Below are 21902 nucleotides of genomic sequence, written 5' to 3'. Positions count from 1 at the left end.
GATCAGATTTATACTTTGACATGTTACTGCCCTTTAAAGGACCATTTAGCTGATTTCTACTGGTACTAGTAGTAATATACCTTCATACATGTGTACTAGTAGAAGTATTTACCTTTGTACATGTCCACCAGGGAGTCCCTGAGCTCCTTGCTGGGGGTCCATGTGGACTGACTGCTCTCCTCTGGAGTCTCTGAACTGGTTTCTCTGGAAAACATAAAACATACGTTCACATCAGATCTCTGCCGAGCACACTTGTGACGTTTACCTGCTGTTAGACACACAGGCCTGATTAATGAACAACAACACAAACACGCACAACTAACACATCAGTACGTCATGCGACTTCCAGTCAGTCACATTCAGGAAACGTTGTGAAGACTCTCCTGCAGCAGACCAACAGGTCCTGTGTTCTTAAAGAAACAGGCAGCATTTACCCCACACACACACACACACAGACAGACAGACAGACACAGACACACAGACACACACACACAGACACAGACACACACACACACACACACGCACGCACACACACACTGGTCGAACTGGTTCAACTGCCAGTAGGACCAGTTAAACTGGGAATTACCTGCTGGAGACCAGTAGACTCAGTAGAATCAGTTCCACTGAGCGGTCTCCAGCTGGTCTATACATGTGATCACATGACCTCAGGTCACATGACCTGTGCATCTTATTGGCTGTTTACTTTGGACCACACTGAGACCCAGAACCCCCCCCAGGATCAGCACACACTACTATCTGGCACCTATTCTATTCTCAAACAGAACCAGAACCAGAACCTGTAGATTATTGATTTCTTACTCCAGTTGCTGCTGCAGCCCAGTGATCTTCCTCTTTGCTCTCTGCAGTGCAAACTGAACATCCAACGCTCGGCTACTGCTGAAGTTGCCCGACGCCATCGACACACCTTTACCTCCCTGAACGCACCCCTGATGTCTCCTTGGCAACCCCTACACTGTACACCACCTCCCAGCGCTTCCAGGTCACACAGAGCGGAGCTGCGATTGGCTGGAAGCCACAGACTCTGCATCATCAGCAGGTAAAATATTGATGAGCCGACAGGATTGGGTGACTCATGGGGAGTCATGTGACTCAGGTGTCGGGTCATACCCAGCACCCTGTTTATTTTCTGTCTGATGTCACTAGTGTTTTTAACCTGAATGAACTGAGGGATTGTTCTCCTGCTGTGACATCACACCAAGGGGCTGCTCTGATTGGCCGGTTTGAACGTGAACCTCAAAGAAAACACAGCGAGGACAGATTAATTGATCAACTCTGTTTATTGATCACTGAATAAATTAGTCAGTAAACTGCTGGTCGTCATGGTGTCTGTGTCTCAGCGTCCTGCAGCAGTTTGTCCAGCAGTACGACGTCCACTCGATGTTTCATCACAAACTGTCCGTTCAGGTGGAACACAGGTATGTCCCGCTTGTACCTGTCCCACCACAGTTTGTTCTCCGGAAGGCTGATGTCCACCTGCTGCAGGACAAACTGGAGGACGGACAGAGACACGTGTTACTACTGCAGGCACCGTGACAAAATACACAATAAAGAATCTACCTAAAATCTAGAGTGTGAATGTATGAGATGTTTAATAGTTTCAGTCTCACCCTGTGTCTGAGTGGCTGCAGCACTTCTTTGGCTTCATCACAAAGAGGACACGGATCCTGAAGACAAACACAATCTGATTATATACAGGGTGTAATATGATTATATACAAAGGCAGTAATCTGATTATATACAGGGTGTAATATGATTATATACAAAGGCTGTGATCTGATTATAGAGTACCAGTCAAAAGTTTGGACACACCTTCTCATTCAATGGTTTTTCTTTATTTTATTTTTTTCTACATTGTAGATTAATATTGAAAAAATCCAAACTATGAAGGAACACATATGGAATTATGTGGTAAACAAAAAAATGCTCAACAAGCCAGAATATGTTTTATATTTTAGATTCTTCAAAGTAGCCACCTTTTGCTTTGATGACAGCTTTGCACACTCTTGGCATTCGTTCAATCAGCTTCATGAGGTCGTCACCTGGAATGGTTTCCCAACAGTCTTGAAGGAGTTCCCAGAGGTGCTGAGCACTTGTTGGCTGCTTTGCCTTCACTCTGCGGTCCAACTCATCCCAGACCATCTCAATTGGGTTTAGGTCGGGTGATTGTTGAGGCCAGGTGATCTGACGCAGCACTCCATCACTCTACTTCTTGGTCAAATAGCCCTTACATAGCCTGAGGTGTGTTTGGGGTCATTGTCCTGTCGAAATCCAAACGCTGGTTCCACTAAGTGCAAACCAGATGGGATGGCATGTTGCTGCAGAATGCTGTGGTAGCCGTGCTGGTTAAGTATGCCTTGAATTTTGAATAAATCCCCAACAGTGTCAACAGCAAAGCACCCCCACACCATCACTCCTCCATGCTTCACGGTGGGAACCACACATGTAGAAACCATCCAATCACCTTTTCTGCTTCTTACAAACACACGGCGGGTGGAACCAAAAATCTGAAATTTGGACTCATCAGACCAAAGTACAGAGTTCCACTGGCTTAATGTCCATTCCTTGTGTTTCTTGGCCCAAGCAAGTCTCTTCTTGTTGTTGTTCTTCCTCAGTAGTGGCTTCTTTGCAGCAATTTGACCATAAAGGCCTGATTCACGCAGTCTTCTCTGAACAGTTGATGTTGAGATGTGTCTGCTACTCGAACTCTGCGAAGCATTTATGTGGGCTCTAATCTGAGGTGCTGTTCATTTGTGGTTTCTGAGGCTGGTAACTCTAATGAACTTATCCTCGGCAGCAGAGATAACTCTTGGTCTTCCTGTCCTGGGCGGTCCTCATGAGAGCCAGTTTCATCATAGCGTTTGATTGTTTTCGCGACTGCACTTGAGGATACATTCAAAGTTCTTGAAATGTTCCGGATTGACTGACCTTCCTGTTTTAAAGTAATGATGGACTGTCATTTCTCTTTACTTAGTTGAGTGGTTCTTGCCATAATATGGATTAGAACTGTAGTCAAATAGGCCTATTCACTGTATAGAACTGTGCACCAACCCTGCCTCTGCACAACACAACTGATGGTCTCAAACACATTAAGAAGGCAAGAAATTCCACAAATTAACTCTTGACAAGGCTCACCTGTCAATTGAAAACCATTCCAGGTGACGACCTCATGAAGCTGATTGAAAGAATGCCAAGAGTATGCAAAGCTGTCATCAAAGCAAAAGGTGGCTACTTTGAAGAATCTAAAATATAAAACATATTCTGGCTTGTTGAGCATTTTTTGGTTTACCACATAATTCCATATTCATAGTTTGGATTTCTTTAATATTAATCTACAATGTAGAAAAAAATTAAAATAAAGAAAAACCATTGAATGAGAAGGTGTGTCCAAACTTTTGACTGGTACTGTACACAGAATGTAATTTGATTATATAAAAATTATTTTATTAAAATAAAAGTATAAAGGCAGTATAGCGACATAAAATAAAAGTATTTAAGACAGAAGAGTCTGCAGAGGATTACTACTAATACAAATAATAGTAATAATACTCATATTAATACGAAAACTATTTTACCGTACTAACAACTAAATTCATGTAAAAGTAAATCAGGTCTGGAGATACATGTTTTTTTACAGGACAATGACCAACAGAATCTGTTGGATTCACTTTACTGATCCTGATCAGCAGTCTGTGGTGTCACTGTCACATGAAATCCTAGTATGTGCTGTGAGATAAGAGTTTTTCTCAGAGAACACAGTGAGTAAAGAGTTGGTAGAAATGAGGTTCTGAGAGGATGTTACCTTGGTGAACAGAGTGAGAGTGGGTAGATACGAGGTTCTGAGAGGATTGGGTAAAGAGTTGGTAGAAAACAGTCGGAGGAGCTGCAGAGCTGAAGGTCGACACAAAGTCTTCAGAGAAAACATTTAATCTGAGAACACAAACACAAAGAAACAGTTACTGACCTGCAGCAGCCTGCCAATCACAGAGCAGGACAGGACATCCTCACAGACAGCTGGCCAATCACATGCAAGGAGGCGGGGTTTCAATAAAGAATATGATGTTTGCTGGTAAGTCTTTCATTTCCTTCAGATCCTCCTCTGAAGATGCACTGGGATGACAACTGGACAATGGATCAAGGCCCACAGCTGGATTAGGACCCACAGCTGGACCAGGTCCACAGCTGGACCACAACTGGAACCCCAACTGGAACCCCACCTAACAGCCATTAAGCTGCAATTGATCTGCTGATTACTTTTTGTATAAATTTCTGTGAATCGAAATAAAGTTTTGCTGGGCTGAAGATGATGTCGTTGATCAAATCATTCGACTCGTTTTATAAAACAAATATGTAGTTTACAATGACATTTTTAAAATGATGCTGAAATGTGCAGATTCTTTCGTTTTCTCAGGACTTTTGCGGAAAACTGAAACGATCATCAGAACTGCAGATTGTTCATCTGTCAATTAACTAATCGATTAACCGATTTATCATTTCAACTCTATTTCAGTTTACTGTGAAGTGTGATGAAGAAAAACATTAATTCTTCATGTTTGTGAATCTCCAAACTACAAATATTTGATATTGGTGCAAAAATGATCATTAGTTATCATTATTAATCAATGATCAGAACAAGTGACTAGTTTTCTGCCCTTCAACTAAACTTTCAATAACCAATCCGTTTGTGATCAAAAAACGTGAATGTTTAACTATCAAATGTTTGAATTTAATAACTTTACAGATAATTTATTTCACATCACTAAACAGGAAACGGGGCCCTTCCTCAAACTTTCACAATAAGAGCTCCTCTCCTGTAAACGACATGTAAACTGAGTGAAGCGGTTTTACTTCATCCAGCTGTTAGCCTGTTAGCTTACCCACGTCTACAACACCTCTACCGCTAAACTTGCCACTAAACTCACCGAGTACCGCTGTGCCGTCCCGGTTCCGTCCCTGTCTTTCCCGGTTCGGCCCGCCGGTTCGGGTGTTGTAAAGTTTTAGTTCGTGTCCAAGTTTGAAAGAAGTTTTGATCCGTAAGTAACAACACAGCTACTGCTCTTTTTCTTTTCTTCTTCGTCTTCTTCTACTGGGGCTGCTTCCGTTCTTCTTCTTCGGTTTAAAATACGCTGATAAAGCGCCACTTCGTTTGACTTCCGCCACCTGCCGGACGGAGGGTGTAATGTTACATTAATGAAGATATCAAAATAATTACATTACTCATAAAAATTTTAACGGGGTAATCTGTATCTATAAGCCTGTTCAAATGTCCGTCCATCCAGATTTTTCATATATTTAGAATTTTGACTGACTTTGAAGTGCTGGAGGCCATTTAAACTTCATGGAAGAATTCTGTGACACGAGGTGTTAAAACCCCTGAAAATAAATAAAAATTAGCATTCCTTTGTTTCATTCAGTTTTTGTTTTTTTTATTTCACACTTCAACAAACACTCAAACTGTGCAAATGAATTGAACGAGTCGGATGAATTCTGTCGAAGCTGAAAAACTCACTGAGGCCACAGAGGAGCTCCAGCTGGGAGCGCCAAGACTCTACTGGGACTCTCCTGTCATAGTCGGTCCTGGTCCCTTCTGGATTGTGTCTCTTCGAATTCAATTTAATTTAATTACTTTGGGTTCATTCAGGCTTTCAGGTTGACAGGAATCAGTTAGTGGGACAGAAGATAGTTTTCCTGATATAAAAACATTAAAAACATAATCAATAATCCTCCTGATTAACGTTTATTTCAAGTGTCACCTTATTTAACTGATTTCTACTTTGCTCTGAGCCTTGTTTTAACAGTAAAAGGTTTTTAATGGTCTGTAATGTTTAAACTGGGTCTGACTGATCAGTCAGGGTCTACACTGGTTTTCTGAGCTTCTCTGTGGCTGTGGTGGATTTCCCAGCATGCCTCGGTAAACGGGTAATAAACAGGAAGTAAAGCTAGATGCACAGCATCAGTAATGAGCAGCAACAACGTCCTCACTATGGCGGCCATGTTGGCTCCGAGTGACGTCACCATGGTGACGTCATGGCAACACTGATCCATTCTCACTCACACACACACACACACACACACACACACACACACACACACACACACACACACACACACACACACACACACACACACACACACACACACACACACACACACACACACAGTTCTGTAGTCCACAAGCCAATCAGAAGAGGGCGCACCCTCCCGTCTCTGTAAAGTTCACTCTGATTGGCCGCTTCCTGTCTGCCTCTTCTTCTTCTGTTATGCTGCCGTCGCGGGACGAGCCTCCATCATCACTGATCCTTCCCATCATGTTCTGCTCTGCCGGGAGTGAACTGGTGAGCTCATCTGAGACCAGCGAGGTCAAAGGTCAGCGGGATCTTGACTTCACGGGTCCGGTAGGTCAGATGTATCCACGGTAACCTGCCAATCAAACCAATCAACACAGGTTAAGGTTAATCGATCATTACGTACTGCCTCGAGCTCTCAGTGCAGGAGACGCTCATCCCACCCACCTTGATGAAGATGGTGTCATCCTTGATGTAGCTGCCCGTCTCCAGGACGCTCTGAGACACGAACAGAGGACAGCCAGAAGCGATGTTCATCTCCGCCACAGGACGTCTGAAGCTGCTGCTGTTCGGATCTGGTTTGAAGGCGTCACCCAGGTGTTTCCTGGAGGGACTCTGGTCCATCAGCATTAGAGTCACCTGACAACACGGACACACGGACAGACAGAAAACGATTGGTTCAGACATCTAAAAGATCCGTGTTTCTATAGAGATAACTCCATGCAGCTTTAAAGACACGGTTAAAGTCATGGACCACACAGGAAGTACCTTCTGTTTGAAAGGCCAGGGCAGCAGAGCGTCGTACTCGCCCCTCATCACCACAAAGAACAACGACAGGTGCGTCCCCTTCCCCATGCCATCTCCGTTCAGGTAAACCCGAGCGCACATCTTGTACCCGAAGTATCCGGTGTAAAACGGCTGTGAGTACAGCGACAGCGTCTTTGCCGCCACGGCGTCCTGTTTCCGTCTCTTGTACTCGCGGATCTTCCAGATGAGAGTCCCGTTGTAGCTTGCCGTCTCCAGCACCTGGAACCGCAGATCCATGTCCGCCAATCGGATCTCGTGTACACTCAGCATTTCGTCGTGGCGATTCAGCTGCGTCTCTAGGGATGCTGCGGAGAGGTGAATTTTCAACAGTGAATTACTAATTATTGATTAACTGTTACTTTAGATCTCTTAGACCTTTGCAACTAGTCCTTAAACACAGCAACTAGTCCCCAGACCTCTGTAACTACTAACAGACCCCAGTGTGTGTGCTGACCCAGAGTGTGTGTTGTGGACCCGGTTCCACTGCGTCCCCCTTGTTCCAGAGCGCTGAGCCTTGTGCGGACGGTCTCCAGCGTTCCTCGTACGTTCTCCACCTCGTCTCGGAGCTGACGGAGCTGACGGAGCTCCAGCTCCACCTCCAGAAGCTTCTCTGAGTGGGAGCTCATTAGTTTCTGTGGGGAGAGGGAGGTTCAGGAGTCGAAGAAAAACAACATGGGAAACATAAGGAGCTCCGTCAGTGCAACAGAAGGAAGCCGTGATGCAGCAGTCGTACCTGCATAGTGGCCAGTTTCTGTTCCACCTGCCGGTTCTTCTCCCTCAGCTCGTCGTTCTGGTTCTCCAGCTCCGACAGTCGGCTGCTGAGAGCGGGAAGCACTTTGTACCTCTCCATCAGCTCACCTTTCACGTCCTCCACCTGGAGGCACACACAGAGAGCGCTCAGGTGAACTCACGCTGGACCTGCAGCCAACGGTAACCGTACCGCTTTAATATGTTGCTATGGTTACCTTGTTCTCTAACGAGCAGTTCCTGCTGGCCATCATTCTCAAGTGTTCAGAGGCGAAGGTCGACTCGTGCTGCCTCAGGTCCTGATTCAAACCCTGAAATACGGTACAAGACAGGTAGTACACACAGTGCAGGTAGTACACAGTGTGAAGTAAATACAGTAGTAAACAGTATAAGGAGGAGGATGAGGAAGATGAGTTACCTTGAACGTGCAGCCATAGCGGTGGAACTGACAGCTGACCTGAGCTTTGGGACAGTCGTGCTGGTGGCTGGACAGCTGAAACAATATCAATTAATCAGTCATTGTCATTAACAATGATGGTGTGTGCAGCAGACAGGAGGGGCAGAACAGGGTCAGTACCTCACTCCGGGGCAGGGAGGACGGGGAACAGTGGTTGGGACACGTCACTGGGAACGCAGGGCACACCGTCTCTTTGTGTTTCTGAGGACACATTCAAAAAAACTTTATTTATACGGTTCCTGTCACAAACAAACACAAACCAGAAGTAATCAGAGGTAGACATAAATAAGACCCCTAAAATTCGAGAAGATCTGTCCATGACAACGCTGTGGCAGTCAACTTAGTCTTAGCAAATAGCCTCTGAAATTAGACCCATATCTCTGTAACTAGTTACCAGACCACTGTAACTAGTCCTAAAACCACTGTAACTCATCATCAGACATTTTAACTAGTCCTAAAACCATTGTAACTAGTCCTCAGATACTGTAACTAGTCCTTAAACCACTGCAACTAGTCCTTAGACCACTGCAACTAGTCCTCAGACCTCTGTCACTAGTCCTGAGATACTGTAACTAGTCCTCAGACCTCTGTAATCCCTTTTGAAGCTGTTCTACCTGTCCATCAGCCAGTGGTGATGTCACAGGTTACCTGCAGGTCAGTCAGAGGCATCTTGGTCGTGCAGAAGTCGCAGGTCGTCTCTCTGTGTTTACACTTCCAGCTCAGGTGGTCGGGAATCTCCTTCCTCATCATCCGTTCTTTGCACTTCCCCAGCGGACAGGGAACCTCATAAAACGGGCACACGTTCAGGTGGTCCTGCAGACACACAGGTGAGACAGACGGTACCGAACTGCCAATCTGAACCTGTTGCCAGGGTTACAGTGTATGAAGATGGTGCTGGTGCTCACAGGTATCTGCTGAAGACTCATCTGCTCCTGACAGCCGTTCGCTTCGCTGCGACAGTAAACTTTCAGTGCCATGATCTCCCGATGGCAGCAAACATCTCTGAAGATCTGAAACAGAATCCACAACCAATCAATGATGTATCAATAATGACACCATGACTTCTGGTGTGATGTCACTTCCTGCCCACCTTGTCTTTGAACAGAGGCTCCATGTCAGCCGGACACATTGGGTTCTGATGACTGCAGGAGGAGAGACGCTGTAAAGTTACTGATTCAAAACAGCAACAATCTGTTTGTGTCTACCCGTCTACCCGTCTGAGACTCACCTGAGGATGTCGCTAATGCAGCTCTGACAGAAGCGGTGTCCACACTCGGTCTGACGGGGCTGACACAGGACCAGCCTGCAGGCCTCACAGCAGTATTTCGCTTCTGGAATTTCTACAAAGTGGTCTCTGAATCCTCCACGAAGAGGCGGGAAACCTGCAGGGACACCTGAACAGGTAGGGCACACCTGCTGTCAGTCGTGAATGTTGAATACAACCTTCAGTCTGAAACACTCTGATGTTTGAGGAGTTTACCTTGCTGGGTGGCGGGCTCACTCGGAGGCCACGTGTTGGCTGGGCGGTGAGAAGGTGGAGTGATGGGAGGGGCTGCCGAGAGGGGCGGAACAAGGGAGGGTGCCACCTGCTGGAGGGGAATCTGCACCTCCCTCCCGTCAGAACTCCTCCCCGCTGACATGACCTGAGGAGGGTTAACGAGATAAACGCTCACTGAATGTTCCTTTAAATGTTCAAACCAAAACGTCAGCACACACTCAGTTGAGTCAACGAGCAACTAGTCATCTTACCTCTGCAACTAGTCTCCAAATCTCTGCAACTAGTCCTCAAATCTCTGCAACTAGTCCTCATATCACTGCAACTAGTCCTCAAATCCCTGCAACTAGTCCTCATATCACTGCAACTAGTCCTCAAATCCCTGCAACTAGTCCCCAAAACTCTGCAACTAGTCCCTTAATCTCCCTGTTAAACTGTAATTGAATAATATTTCTGTTGAAAAGTAAAGTGAAACATTTAAAATTTAAAAACAAATGAGTCAAAACATGAACCCTGACAGTCAAAGTGTTGAAAGCAGTGGAAGCTCCCGACATGTCAGCTCTCAGTTTCTATAACTGAGAAATTAAAACCTTCATTTCTTAAACATCACCAGGCAAACACAAAAGATCCGAACACACTCGACATCCGAAGCTTCACTGAAGTCAGACGAGCTGAAAGGAGCTGAAAATGTTGACGTTCAGACGTCTCATAAATACAGAAAAACAAAAAACAAAAATGAAAGATGAAGGATTTTTAAATAATTGAAGTCCTTCAGAAAACAGTCAGAGCATTTTAAAGATTAAATGATGTTTGTTCAAATAAAACTGAAGTGAAAACGTATAACCTCAAACACGCAAACAGATGTGACCTTTGACCTCTACGCTGAGATGCACACACAAACAGAAACACATCACTTCCTATCAGGGCTCAGCTGTGGGGACGCTCGGGGCTTTTCCATCATTAACACACACGGACGGACGGATGGACGCACACACACACACACACACACACACACACACACACACACACACACACACACACACACACACACACACACACACACACACACACACACACACACACAGGTTTGTCCTTCTATCTCTGTGAGGACCCTCGGTCTGTCTCACACTGGTCCTCATAAAAGACAGATGTCCAGGTCTGCCTGTCAGGTGTGACATCATCAAACTGGAAAAACTTCAAAATAAAAAACCTGAATGATTCATCGGAATGATGACGATTCTGGAGATACTTCTAACATTTCTAACACGGTATTAAAAGCCCGAGTTTTAGAGGAGAAACGTCCTCAAGAACCTCAAACGAGTCCAGCTGCCTTCGAATAACGCTCAGATCGACTGAAAACTCTCATCGTCCCTCCGACAGATCTGATACACCTGTCCGGTCTCAATAAAACCACCAACATCGTTCATCTTTAAACAAACTGAGTGAATTAAAAGTTAAACGACACTTCAGCGACATCATCACATACAAACACACGCAGAAACACACACTGTCCACAGAGTAATTTTGTTGCTAATGTGTATTTTAATCTTATTTTTCCTTTCATTACTAATCTTTTTGTGTTGTTTAAATTATGTTACTGCTCTCGCTGCTGCGGTAATGGAGGAACTCGGTGTTGACAGTCTGACCCTGGGGGGCCAATTCACAGTGACACAACCCCGCCAACGTCAAAGAAAACACACCAAGTGACTCCTGACCTGACGCCCGTCTTGAAACCCGAATGTCACTCAGAACACCTCGCCCGGCTCGTCGCTTCATCGCCATAGACTTTCTGAAGCATTTCAAGGGTCTCTGTTGACCATTTACAGAGCTTCAAACAAAAATCTGATGTTTTCTCTGATCCAGTTTCAGGTATGTGGTGACATCACAAATGTTCACCAGCTCCAACTGCAGCAGCTCCAACAGAAACATGCTGCTGATGCTGCACTATCAATAATCTGATGATGTCATATGTATTCAGATCAGATCAGTCAGACCAGACAGGACTTTTACTTTCAGACTTTAACTCCGTTCTGCTGGTGATACTTCACGCAACACTTTGGAGTATTTTTTTTTACTTTTCAATGTTTTCTGAAACTGATGATCATTAAATCAAACTGACTCCATGTTGTGAAACTTAAACTGACAGATTTCTACCTGATTTCCACAGACGGAAAAAACAATAGTCTGATCTAAATAAGTGAAACTCTTCTTCAGTTCTAACCAGCATTAAACTGAGCAGAACTTTGTTGTAATTTACAGGAAACCGCAGCTGAATTTTTTTTTTAGGAAATTCCGAGTAAAATACAAAGGCATGCAAAATAACATGTTTCTGTTTGGACTTTTTATACCTGAAGTACTTTTTACTGACAGTACTTCTATACTTATACTGCAGTAACATTTAAAATTCAATGAGTCACAGTATTGTACTTTTACTGCAGTAAATGATGAGTTTCAACTGTAGTATTTCTTATCTTTAGGCTGACACGCATAATAATAATAATAATAATAATAATAATAATTAATCGTAATAATACTCAATAAGAAAGAGGATCTTACTATTATTTAAAGATTAAATCGATTTTATTTTTTTCCCGTTTCCACTCTGAGTTTGATTCTTCAGGTCTGACTGTATTTTTTTTTTTTTTTTTTTTTTTTTTAATTCTGTTTCTGTTTCACACATCGTCCCTGTCGCATCATTAATCACACTATTGATATTTTTGTCGGTTTGAATCGGGGAGCGGATGTAAACACACCGACAGCTAACGTTAACGGACCGTTAGCTTCGTTAGCGTCGTTGTTTTTCTGTGTTGTTTGTTTCAATAAAGATTTTTTGATTTTAAACACACACACACGCGCGAACACACACACACACACCGCTAGCTGTAGCATCTTCTGTGTGTCCCTCCATTAACAGAAAGCCAACATGTCCCTCTTCTGTGTTTCCATTGTGTCTCTACTCTGTCGGGACTCACATGAATCTCGTCCGCAGGCCACAGCTCGGCAGCTCGGCGGCTCCTCGGCTCGGCGGACTCTCTCCGGGATTCAAACCGTCGACCTGCCGCTGCCGCTGCCTCGGAGCCTCCGGGCCTCAGGTGGACTCCTCATGGTTCGGATTCCGGTGCAGGTTTCTCCAGGTTCCGTCGGTTCTGTCAGTCCGTGAGGGAGAAGTCACAGGGATCCAGTAAAGAGATCCAACGGGGAGGACTGGGCTGATCACACTGGAAACCCCCTCCGCTGCTTCCGCCCAGGAAATCCCCCAGCTGTCCGGAGAGAACCGCACCACTAGGGGGCGCTGTTTAACCTGAGGCTGCAGGGACAGAACCCGGTTTTACGAAAGACTTCAGGGACAAAACGGCAACACTTGGGGGGCGCAGTTTTATCCACAATAAACAAACATTTAAATTGACAGAAAATTGGAAATTGGAGGAAGTATTTCAAGTATAAAACTACTCCATTACAAGTGAAACGAATTCAAATCTGAAAACTATTGTTATTAATTATTCTGAGTAAAATGTGAGAATTAAAAGTAAAATGTCTTTTGTGATTAATAAAGTATCACATCAGACTTGAATGTGACCTTTCAATCAGGAGACACAAGTGAGATAAAGACTTTAAGATTGAATAATTTAAGTTGCATGGTGAGAATAACAGAGGAAAAGCTAGAAGAAATATGTGACATAATCATTTTAATGTGGCAGTGATGTAATGAGCAGGATCGACCTCTCATGGAGTCTGATGGTGGTGGTGGAGCAGACCTTCATAATATTGATTATTATTAATAAAATCACCTGAAAAACACACAGAATTCAGGGTTTCAAACTTCTGTCTATTATTTGATAAATATATAGGACTTCTGTAACCATGGAAACCAGATGGTTGAACCACCTGAAGCTGAAGAAACAGAAATGACACATTTCATCAGTGAACTTTGGTTTATTGTGTTTCGTCTAAAAGGTCCTAAAATCCAAGAAACAGGATGATGTCATCAGTTAAGGACACGCCCCCTACCTGAGCAGCATCATCCATGGCTGCTTCAGTTCAACACCACCACCACCCTCCCCTGTCCAAACACAACTAGACAGGAAGTAAAACAAAAATAAATCCAAAACAAATAAAGATTAAAAGCTGAAAATAAGTTGACCAAAAAAACAAAAAAAAAAAGGCTCCTCCCCCTTTGTTTGACAGGTCAGGTCTGACTCCTGATTGGTCCGTACAAAGCAGCGATGACACAAAAACTGATACCTGATCAATAAAATTGATAAACCGATAAAATAAAATAAAAACAAATATAATAATAAACAAATGACATCAACCCAGAGGGGCGGAGTCTGATGTGAGTGAAAGGGCCACATTTCAGGGGGTGGAGTCTGAGGGCCTCAGGAGGCCAGAGGTTTCTCGGAGTCCGCTGGCGAAGACGAGTCCTGCAGTAGAATAAAAACAGTCAAATGATCAATCAACACTTCCTGGCCAGGCTTAACTAGTGAGTCAGTCAGTTACTTAGTGAAGGTAAGTTAGTTTAACCTCTACACAACCTGCAGATACTGAGAATTCTGGGATTCGAATTGAACCTCACCTCCTTGGTCTGCTTGGCAGTGACCTCGTCCTCCTCACCAGGACAAACTTCCATCTTGTCCTCCATCTTGTCCTCCTCCCCTCCTCCATCTCCCCCTTCCATCCCGTGCTCGGCCTCCCACTCCTGAAGAACCTCGTCCAGGTTAAACCTCCGTCTGTAGTTCACCAGGAAGTTCTTCACCTGCACCACCGACTTGTTACCAATCACATCTGATATGGCCTGGAAGTCCCGCCCATACTTCCTGATGGCTACATGGGTTTGGACAAGAGGGAGAGCGTCACTGACGACCAATCACTGACTGAGATGTTCTATTAAAAGTAATGAATGTTTAACTCCTCCAGGTGTGTCAGGTCACCTGGTTACAGGTAGTTCAGGTGTTACCTTGTACAGCGAGCAGCTGCTCCTCTGTTGTCCAACGATTGTTGAACTTCTGATTCATCTGAAACAAAAACAGCAAAACAAAGACACAAAGATCAGAAACATCAACCAGCCCTGACAGAGAGCCACGTTCCCCAACAGAGGATGATTACTGCTGTGTTGCTGCTGTTACCACGGTTACCTCAGCTTGCCTGAACTCCTCAACTCCTGAGCTGAGCTTATCCTTCAGAACGCTGTTTGCCTGTTTGATGGTCTGAATCTGAAACAGAGAGACAGATGAGCAGGCTGGTGGACACACCCAGTCTCTTGGTGGACACCAGCCGACAGACAGGTAGACAGACAGGTACACACACCTGTCTCTTGATGGACACCAGCTGACCGTCCAGGTTCCTGATGAGTCCCTGTGCAGACGAAGACGACAGAGAGACGACGTCCTGCTGATTCAAAAACATTCCTCTGGGAGGACGTTTCTTCATCCGCTGAGATGCCTTACCACCAGTCTGCAGGTACATAGAGACAGGTTTCTACCACCTGCCTGCAGGTACAGAGAGAGACACGTTTCTACCACCTGTCTGCAGGTACAGAGAGAGACAGGTTTCTACCACCTGTCTGCAGGTATAGAGAAAGAGAGAGAGAGACAGGATTCTACCAGTTGTCTGCAGGTACAGAGAGAGAGACAGGTTACTACCACCTGTCTGCAGGTACAGAAAGAGAGACAGGTTACTATCACCTGTCTGCAGGTACAGAGAGAGAGACAGGTTACTACCACCTGTCTACAGGTACAGAGAGAGAGACAGGTTACTACCACCTGTCTGCAGGTACAGAGAGAGAGACAGGTTACTACCACCTGTCTACAGGTACAGAGAGAGAGACAGGTTACTATCACCTGTCTGCAGGTACTAAAATGTTAGGTGATGTTCAGGTGTTCTTACCTTCATCCCAGTAGCAGGTTTAACCTCTGACCTCTCTGGTCCAGAACTCATCTGACAACAGGTAGACAGATGAACAAGTCAGTAAACAATAAACAAACTGTCAGCAAACAAACTGTTGGTAAACAAACTGTCAATAAACAGTAGAAAAACTGTAGGGAAAAAAACCCTGTCAATAAACAGTAAACAAGCTGTCACTAAACAGGAAACAGTCAGTAAACAAACAGTCCATAAACAGTAAACAAACATTCAGTAAACAAACTATACATACAGTAAACTTACTCTCAGTAAAAAGTAAACAAACTGATAATAAACAGTAAACAAACTGTCAGTAAACAGCTGTTTACCTCCTTCTTTTCTTCTTTATTTGGGATGAACTCTGTGTCGCTGGGAGGATTTACGTTTCCTTCCTCAACTTCATCGTCACTGAAACACAAACAGTTTACCTTCAGTCTAATCAACCAATAACAGCACAGAATTCATCAGGGAGGGTTCACACATGGACAGATCGTAGCTCACCTGTCGTCTCTCTCCCTCTTGTGTTTTCGGGTCTGTCGGTCCATCAGACTGGTTTTACTGCGACTTTTCTTCCAGGAGTAGTAAAACCGAACCAGACTGGCCATCGACTTATCAGGTAACTACAGAGACACAGGTTCTGATGAGCAACTGGACATTGGTTCTATGGTATAAACTGGTTCTACTGAACATGCTGATAAAAAACAGTTTTTACTAGTATAAACTGTTTCTACTGGTAATGCTGGTTCTACTGGTATAAACTGGTCATGCTGGTACCATCTGCTGAATGCGGTGGAAGCTCTTCCCATGGAAACTGAAGGCCTGTTCGAACAGGACACGGTCCTCCACCGTCCACTCGTCAGGAAACGGAGTGAAGTTCGGAAGGTCGGCCAGAGATTTCTCTATGTTGTGTTTGTGCCAGAAGAGCATGCCTAGAGCCTGAAACAGGTGAGACAGGTGAGATACAGGCAGGTGGGACAAGTAAGATACAGACAGGCGAGACACAGTCAGGTGAGATACAGACAGGTGAGACAGATGAAAGATACAGACAGGTGAAAGATATAGACAGGTGAGACACAGACAGGTGAGACACAAACAAGTGAGATACAGACAGGTGAGACAGGTGAGATACAGACATGTGAAACAGGTGAGATACAAGCAGGTGAAATAGGTGAAATACAGGTGAGACAGGAGAGACAGATGAGATACAGGAGAGACAGGTGAGACAGGGGAGATACAGGTAGGTGAGATAGGTAAAATACAGGGGAGATAAGTGAGATACAGACAGGTGAGATACAGGAGACAGGTGAGATACGGACAGGTGAGACAGGTGAGATACAGGTAGGTGAGATAGGTAAAATACAGGGGAGACCGGTGAGATACAGACGGGTGAGATAAGTGGACGTATGACAGGTGAAACGGTTTCCCCGCACACATTTCACATAAACCAGCTGTGATGGAGGTCATGTGACCATCAGGTCTGACAGATTTTTTTTTAAACCCCTGAACATTTTCGACCATGAGGTCGACAATCAGCCTCCTGCGCTTTCAGCTAGAATCGCTGGTCTTCCTCGTGTTGACGGCAGCAGCTGCAAACATCACATTTGTTCATGAGCTCTGGCGCCCTTAAAGAGGTTAATACGATGCGTTCAGGACTGGCTGGTTTATCTGAGCTTCATGTGTTCTCAGTGTGAACGTCTACCTGCTCCATGTTGTAGCCGTGTTTCTCTTTGGCGATGGCGATGTACTCGTCCACTGCAACAGAAAACACGGCGTCAGTTTCTGGAACATCAAACCGCGGCAGAGTTCACATGTTAACGTGTTCACAGAAGAATCGACCGTTTCTTACACTGAGTCTGGTTGAGGCAGCTGCTGGGGATCCAAACCAACATCCCCAGGTTCTCTCTGAGCTGAGCTGCCTGGGCCACATCTGAGAATATATCAACAGAAACACGTGAATGGAAACACACGCAAAGAAACATGTAAACAGAAACACATTCACAGAAAAACATGCACACCAACATGGACACAAGCACACGCACAGAAACATGCATGGAAAAGTGTACAAAAACACACACCAAGAAACATGTGTTTGCGTGACTCAGATCAAAGAGACAGGAGTTGGACCAGAGAGACAGGAAATTGACCAGTGAGAGAGGACTCGGAACAGAGAGACAGGACATTGACCACAGAGACAGGATTCAGACCATTGAGACAGGACGCAGAACAAAGAGACAGGACGCGGACCAGAGAGACAGGATTCGGCTCAGAGAGACAAGACTCGGAACAAAGAGACAGGACATTGACCAGAGGGACAGGACTCGGAACAGAGAGACAGGACTCGGACCAGTAAGACAGGACTCGGAACAGAGACAAGACTCGGACCAGTCAGAAAGGACTCCAAACCGAGAGACAGGACTCGGAACCGAGAGACAGGAGTCTGACCAGAGACAGGACTCGGAACAAAGAGACAGGATTCAGCTCAGTGAGACAGGACTCGGAACAAAGAGACAGGACATTGACCAGAGAGAAAGTACTTGAACCAGAGAGTTAGGACTCGGACCAATAAGACAGGACTCGGAACAAAGAGACAGGACATTGACTAGAGAGACAGTATTCGAACCAGATACAAGACTCGGACCAGTGAGACAGGACTTCAAACAGAGAGACAGGACATTGGCCAGAGAGACAGGACTCGGAGTAGTGAGACAAGACACGGAACAAAGAGACAGGACTCGGACCAGAGAGACAGGACTCGGAACAGAGAGACAGGACATTGACCAGAGAGACGAGACTCGAAACAAAGAGACAGGACATTGACCAGAGATAGGACTCGGACCAGTGAGACAGGACTCGGACCAAAGAGACAGGACATTGACCAGAGAGACAGGACTCGGACCAGAGAGACAGGACATTGACCAGAGATAGGACTCGGACCAGTGAGACAGGACTCGGACCAGTAAGACAGGACTCGGACCAGAGAGACAGGACATTGACCATTGAGAGAGGACTCGGACCATTGAGAGAGGACTCGGACTAGTGAGACAGGACTCGGACCAGTGAGACAGGACTCGGAACCGAGAGACAGGACATTGACCAGAGAGACGGGACTCAGAACAAAGAGACAGGACATTGACCAGTGAGATAGGACTCGGACCAAAGAGACAGGACATTGACCAGTGAGACAGGACTCGGACCAGTGTGACAGGACTTGGAACAAAGAGACAGGACATTGACCAGAGAGACAGGACTCGGACGAGAGAGAGAGGACTTGGAACAAAGAGACAGGACTCGGACCAGAGAGACAGGACATTGACCAGAGAGACAGGACTCGGACGAGAGAGAGAGGACTTGGAACAAAGAGACAGGACTCGGACCAGAGAGACAGGACTCGGACCAGAAAGATAGGACTCGGACCAGTAAGACAGGACTCGGACCAGAGAGACAGGACATTGACCATTGAGAGAGGACTCGGACCATTGAGAGAGGACTCGGACTAGTGAGACAGGACTCGGACCAGTGAGACAGGACTCGGAACCGAGAGACAGGACATTGACCAGAGAGACGGGACTCAGAACAAAGAGACAGGACATTGACCAGTGAGATAGGACTCGGACCAAAGAGACAGGACATTGACCAGTGAGACAGGACTCGGACCAGTGTGACAGGACTTGGAACAAAGAGACAGGACATTGACCAGAGAGACAGGACTCGGACGAGAGAGAGAGGACTTGGAACAAAGAGACAGGACTCGGACCAGAGAGACAGGACATTGACCAGAGAGACAGGACTCGGACGAGAGAGAGAGGACTTGGAACAAAGAGACAGGACTCGGACCAGAGAGACAGGACATTGACCAGAGAGACAGGACTCGGAACAGAGAGACAGGACTCGGAACAGAGAACAGAGAGACAGGACTCGGAACAGAGAGACAGGACTCAGAACAGAGACAGGACTCGGACCATTATGATGAACTTTGGTGCTCGGGTTGTTCAAGGCTACCACCAAACCTCGAGGCTACCAAGCTGCGTTTCAAGTCTTACCCGGGTCAAAGTCCGGAACCACGGCCTGGTATTGCGGTCCGACCCGCATCCCTCCTCCACCTGCACACACACAGACACACGGCAGTACTCAGTACAGTTGTCACACGAACATACAGCGCACATCAGGACTACAGTGACCGAGGCTACCCACCATGCTCTTCGTCGCTACTGGAGCCTGAACTTCCTTCTTCCCAGCAGCTGTTGGTACTGGTTCCATTACCGGACAGGCTCTTCCCGGCGGGGTTCGCTGTCGCTGCGGGTCCGCCGCTGCTGCCGCTTGCCCCCGGGGCTCGGCCTCTCCTTTTCCCCGGAGCCTCCGGGTTTCTCTCCAGCATCGCCGGCATCAGGAGACCGGAGGAAGCTCGGGCTAACCGCTAGCCGCTAACTCAGTTAGCCTGTTAGCTTAGCTGCCCTGCTTACTTACCCGAACCGGCCAAGTAACCTCGGAGCCACGCTAAGAGTTCGGGCCGGACAGCAGCGGGACGTCTCGGTGTAAAACAGAGACTCCGAGGTCCAAAGTTTAGAGTGACGACCCGAATCCAATTCGACTAGAAGATGCTACCAGCTAACTGCTAACTGAAGCTCCGCGGAGTCCCGAAAAGTTCCGGAACAAACAGCCGGAACCAGAACAAACCAGATAAAACCAGAGCGGCACTGGGAGACCACCTCAGACCCGAACCCAGCCCCAACTATCGATACACGGTCAATACAAGTGATCAGAGGGCGAACCGTGTGAGCCTGATCGATCTCAGAGGAGGATCCGTGTGTGTGTGTGTGTGTGTGATTGTTTGTGTGTGTGTGTGTGATCTCTGCTGCCATCACAGGTCATCTACTGTACCTACTGATGGCATATTAATAATCAATTATATTGATTTATAAACACTCCACAGCATATAAAGACATATTATTCAATAAGAAATATTACAATAATTCAGTTTGACATCTGCAATAACTCAGCTGACCAAATTCAGTTTGAGCATCAACAGAAAAAGATTCTGCAGATACTTTAATGGTGATCAATAATATTGATCTGTAAACAAATTAGAGTAAATGGAGAGTTTAACTGAACACAACAAACAAACATTATCAATAAACATGAAACAGATTTACAGGTTTCAACTAGCCTATAGAATAAAATCTGTCAATACAAACATCTGTGAACATAACAAATATCTGTAAACATAAAAATCTGAACATAAACATGTGTAAACATAATAACAAACATCTGGAAATATAATAAACATCTGTAAACATAACAAATATCTGTAAAAAATAAGCATATGTATACATAACAAATATCTTGAAACAAAAATCTGTAAACATAAATACCTGGAAACACAAACATCTGTAAACATAATAAACATGTTTAAACAAAACCATAAACATCTGTAAACATAATAAACATCTGTAAACATAAAACCATAAACATCTGTAAACATAACAAATATCTGTAAACATAAACAACTGTAAACATAACAAATATCTGTAAACATAAACATTTGTAAACACAATAAACATCTGTAAACATAAAAACAAAGATCTGTAAATAACAATAAACATTTATATTTTAAAAAAAACTATTTGGAAATATTATTATAAACATTTGAATTAATTTTAATTATATTGACATTCCCCCAAATCACAACATGTGTCAAAAAATGTCCAAAAGAATCTTCGAACCATATAGAGAGGAACCCAACAATTCTACAATTCAACACGAGTAACAGCTGGAAGGAAAAACTTCAAACTAGAAGAAACCTCTGACAGCATAATCTTGAGGCAGGATCTTAATGTTATGTTGGTGGAAGAGAGACTTGCTCTATGTGTGGGTTAAAGGATAAATCGTCATCAAACCCTAACCCTAACAGCCTGGAAAAGGTGATGGAGAGGAGGACGCTGAGGAAACTATTATCCATATTGGATAATCCTGACCACCCTCTCCACCACCTGCTGCAGGGACAGCGGAGCACTTTCTCCAAAAGACTCCTCCAGCTCCGCTGTCACAAGGACAGATACAGGAGATCATTGCTGCCCACTGCAATAAGACTTTACAATAACTCACCTCTGGCAAAATCCATCACACAAAAATAACACGTTGTCTGTTTTTCTTGGTTGTTTAATGATAAAAAATAAACAATAAAACTTTACACTATTGTTTTGTTAGTTTTAATATAATTATTCTAGTTTATTTTATTGTATATACTGTGCATTTTTATATTTAATATTTTTTACTGTTATTTTATTTCTTTCCTGTATCTATAAATGCTGCTGTAGTGAAATAATTTCTCCTTGGGGATTAATAAAGTATCTATCTATCTATCTATCTATCTATCTATCTATCTATCTATCTATCTATCTATCTATCTATCTATCGC

General features: G+C 44.8%; 3 protein-coding genes across 4 annotated transcripts in view; all 3 read right to left on the bottom strand.

The window, feature by feature from the left end:
* The window catches only part of mipol1 (mirror-image polydactyly 1), a 35360-nt gene extending 30244 nt beyond the window's left edge, over positions 1-5116 (bottom strand). Inside the window, exons 1-2 of the mRNA XM_069711625.1 lie at positions 4941-5116; positions 113-204 (exon numbers count right to left, since the gene is read on the bottom strand). Coding sequence (XP_069567726.1) covers positions 113-122 — 10 coding nt within the window. The 5' untranslated portion in view covers positions 123-204; positions 4941-5116. The remainder of the gene's footprint in view (positions 1-112; positions 205-4940) is intronic.
* Positions 5117-5440: 324 nt separating this feature from the next.
* Positions 5441-12879, bottom strand: traf3 (TNF receptor-associated factor 3). The gene is made up of 14 exons (XM_069711620.1): positions 12562-12879; positions 9575-9737; positions 9323-9488; positions 9185-9236; positions 9000-9104; positions 8743-8907; positions 8215-8295; positions 8056-8130; positions 7856-7948; positions 7624-7764; positions 7345-7522; positions 6852-7195; positions 6531-6722; positions 5441-6438 (listed from the first exon to the last, which is right to left on the bottom strand). The coding sequence occupies exons 2-14, from the start codon at positions 9732-9734 to the stop codon at positions 6403-6405; spliced, it is 1788 nt and encodes a 595-aa protein (XP_069567721.1). The 5' UTR covers positions 9735-9737; positions 12562-12879; the 3' UTR covers positions 5441-6402.
* Positions 12880-13226: 347 nt separating this feature from the next.
* rcor1 (REST corepressor 1) lies at positions 13227-20302 on the bottom strand. Of its 2 annotated transcripts, XM_069711622.1 has the most exons (13): positions 19679-20302; positions 19528-19587; positions 17334-17414; positions 17187-17239; positions 16262-16423; positions 15989-16107; positions 15817-15895; positions 15473-15523; positions 14894-15040; positions 14722-14799; positions 14544-14601; positions 14163-14410; positions 13227-14010 (listed from the first exon to the last, which is right to left on the bottom strand). In XM_069711622.1, the coding sequence occupies exons 1-13, from the start codon at positions 19869-19871 to the stop codon at positions 13966-13968; spliced, it is 1374 nt and encodes a 457-aa protein (XP_069567723.1). In that variant the 5' UTR covers positions 19872-20302; the 3' UTR covers positions 13227-13965. The 2 variants fall into 2 exon arrangements, with proteins under 2 accessions (XP_069567723.1, XP_069567722.1); XM_069711621.1 differs by lacking the exons at positions 17187-17239; positions 17334-17414; positions 19528-19587; positions 19679-20302 and having other exon boundaries at positions 13229-14010; positions 16262-17020.
* Between the last annotated feature and the right edge of the window lie 1600 nt (positions 20303-21902).

Source organism: Brachyistius frenatus, unplaced genomic scaffold, assembly GCF_029030835.1.
Source record: "Brachyistius frenatus isolate BFR_SWC_R1_liver_20210118 unplaced genomic scaffold, ASM2903083v1 Contig_102, whole genome shotgun sequence".
NCBI classification, from domain to species: Eukaryota; Metazoa; Chordata; class Actinopteri; family Embiotocidae; genus Brachyistius; species Brachyistius frenatus.
The sequence above is the reverse complement of the archived record's forward strand: the minus strand, read 5'-3'. Positions and strand labels throughout refer to the sequence as shown.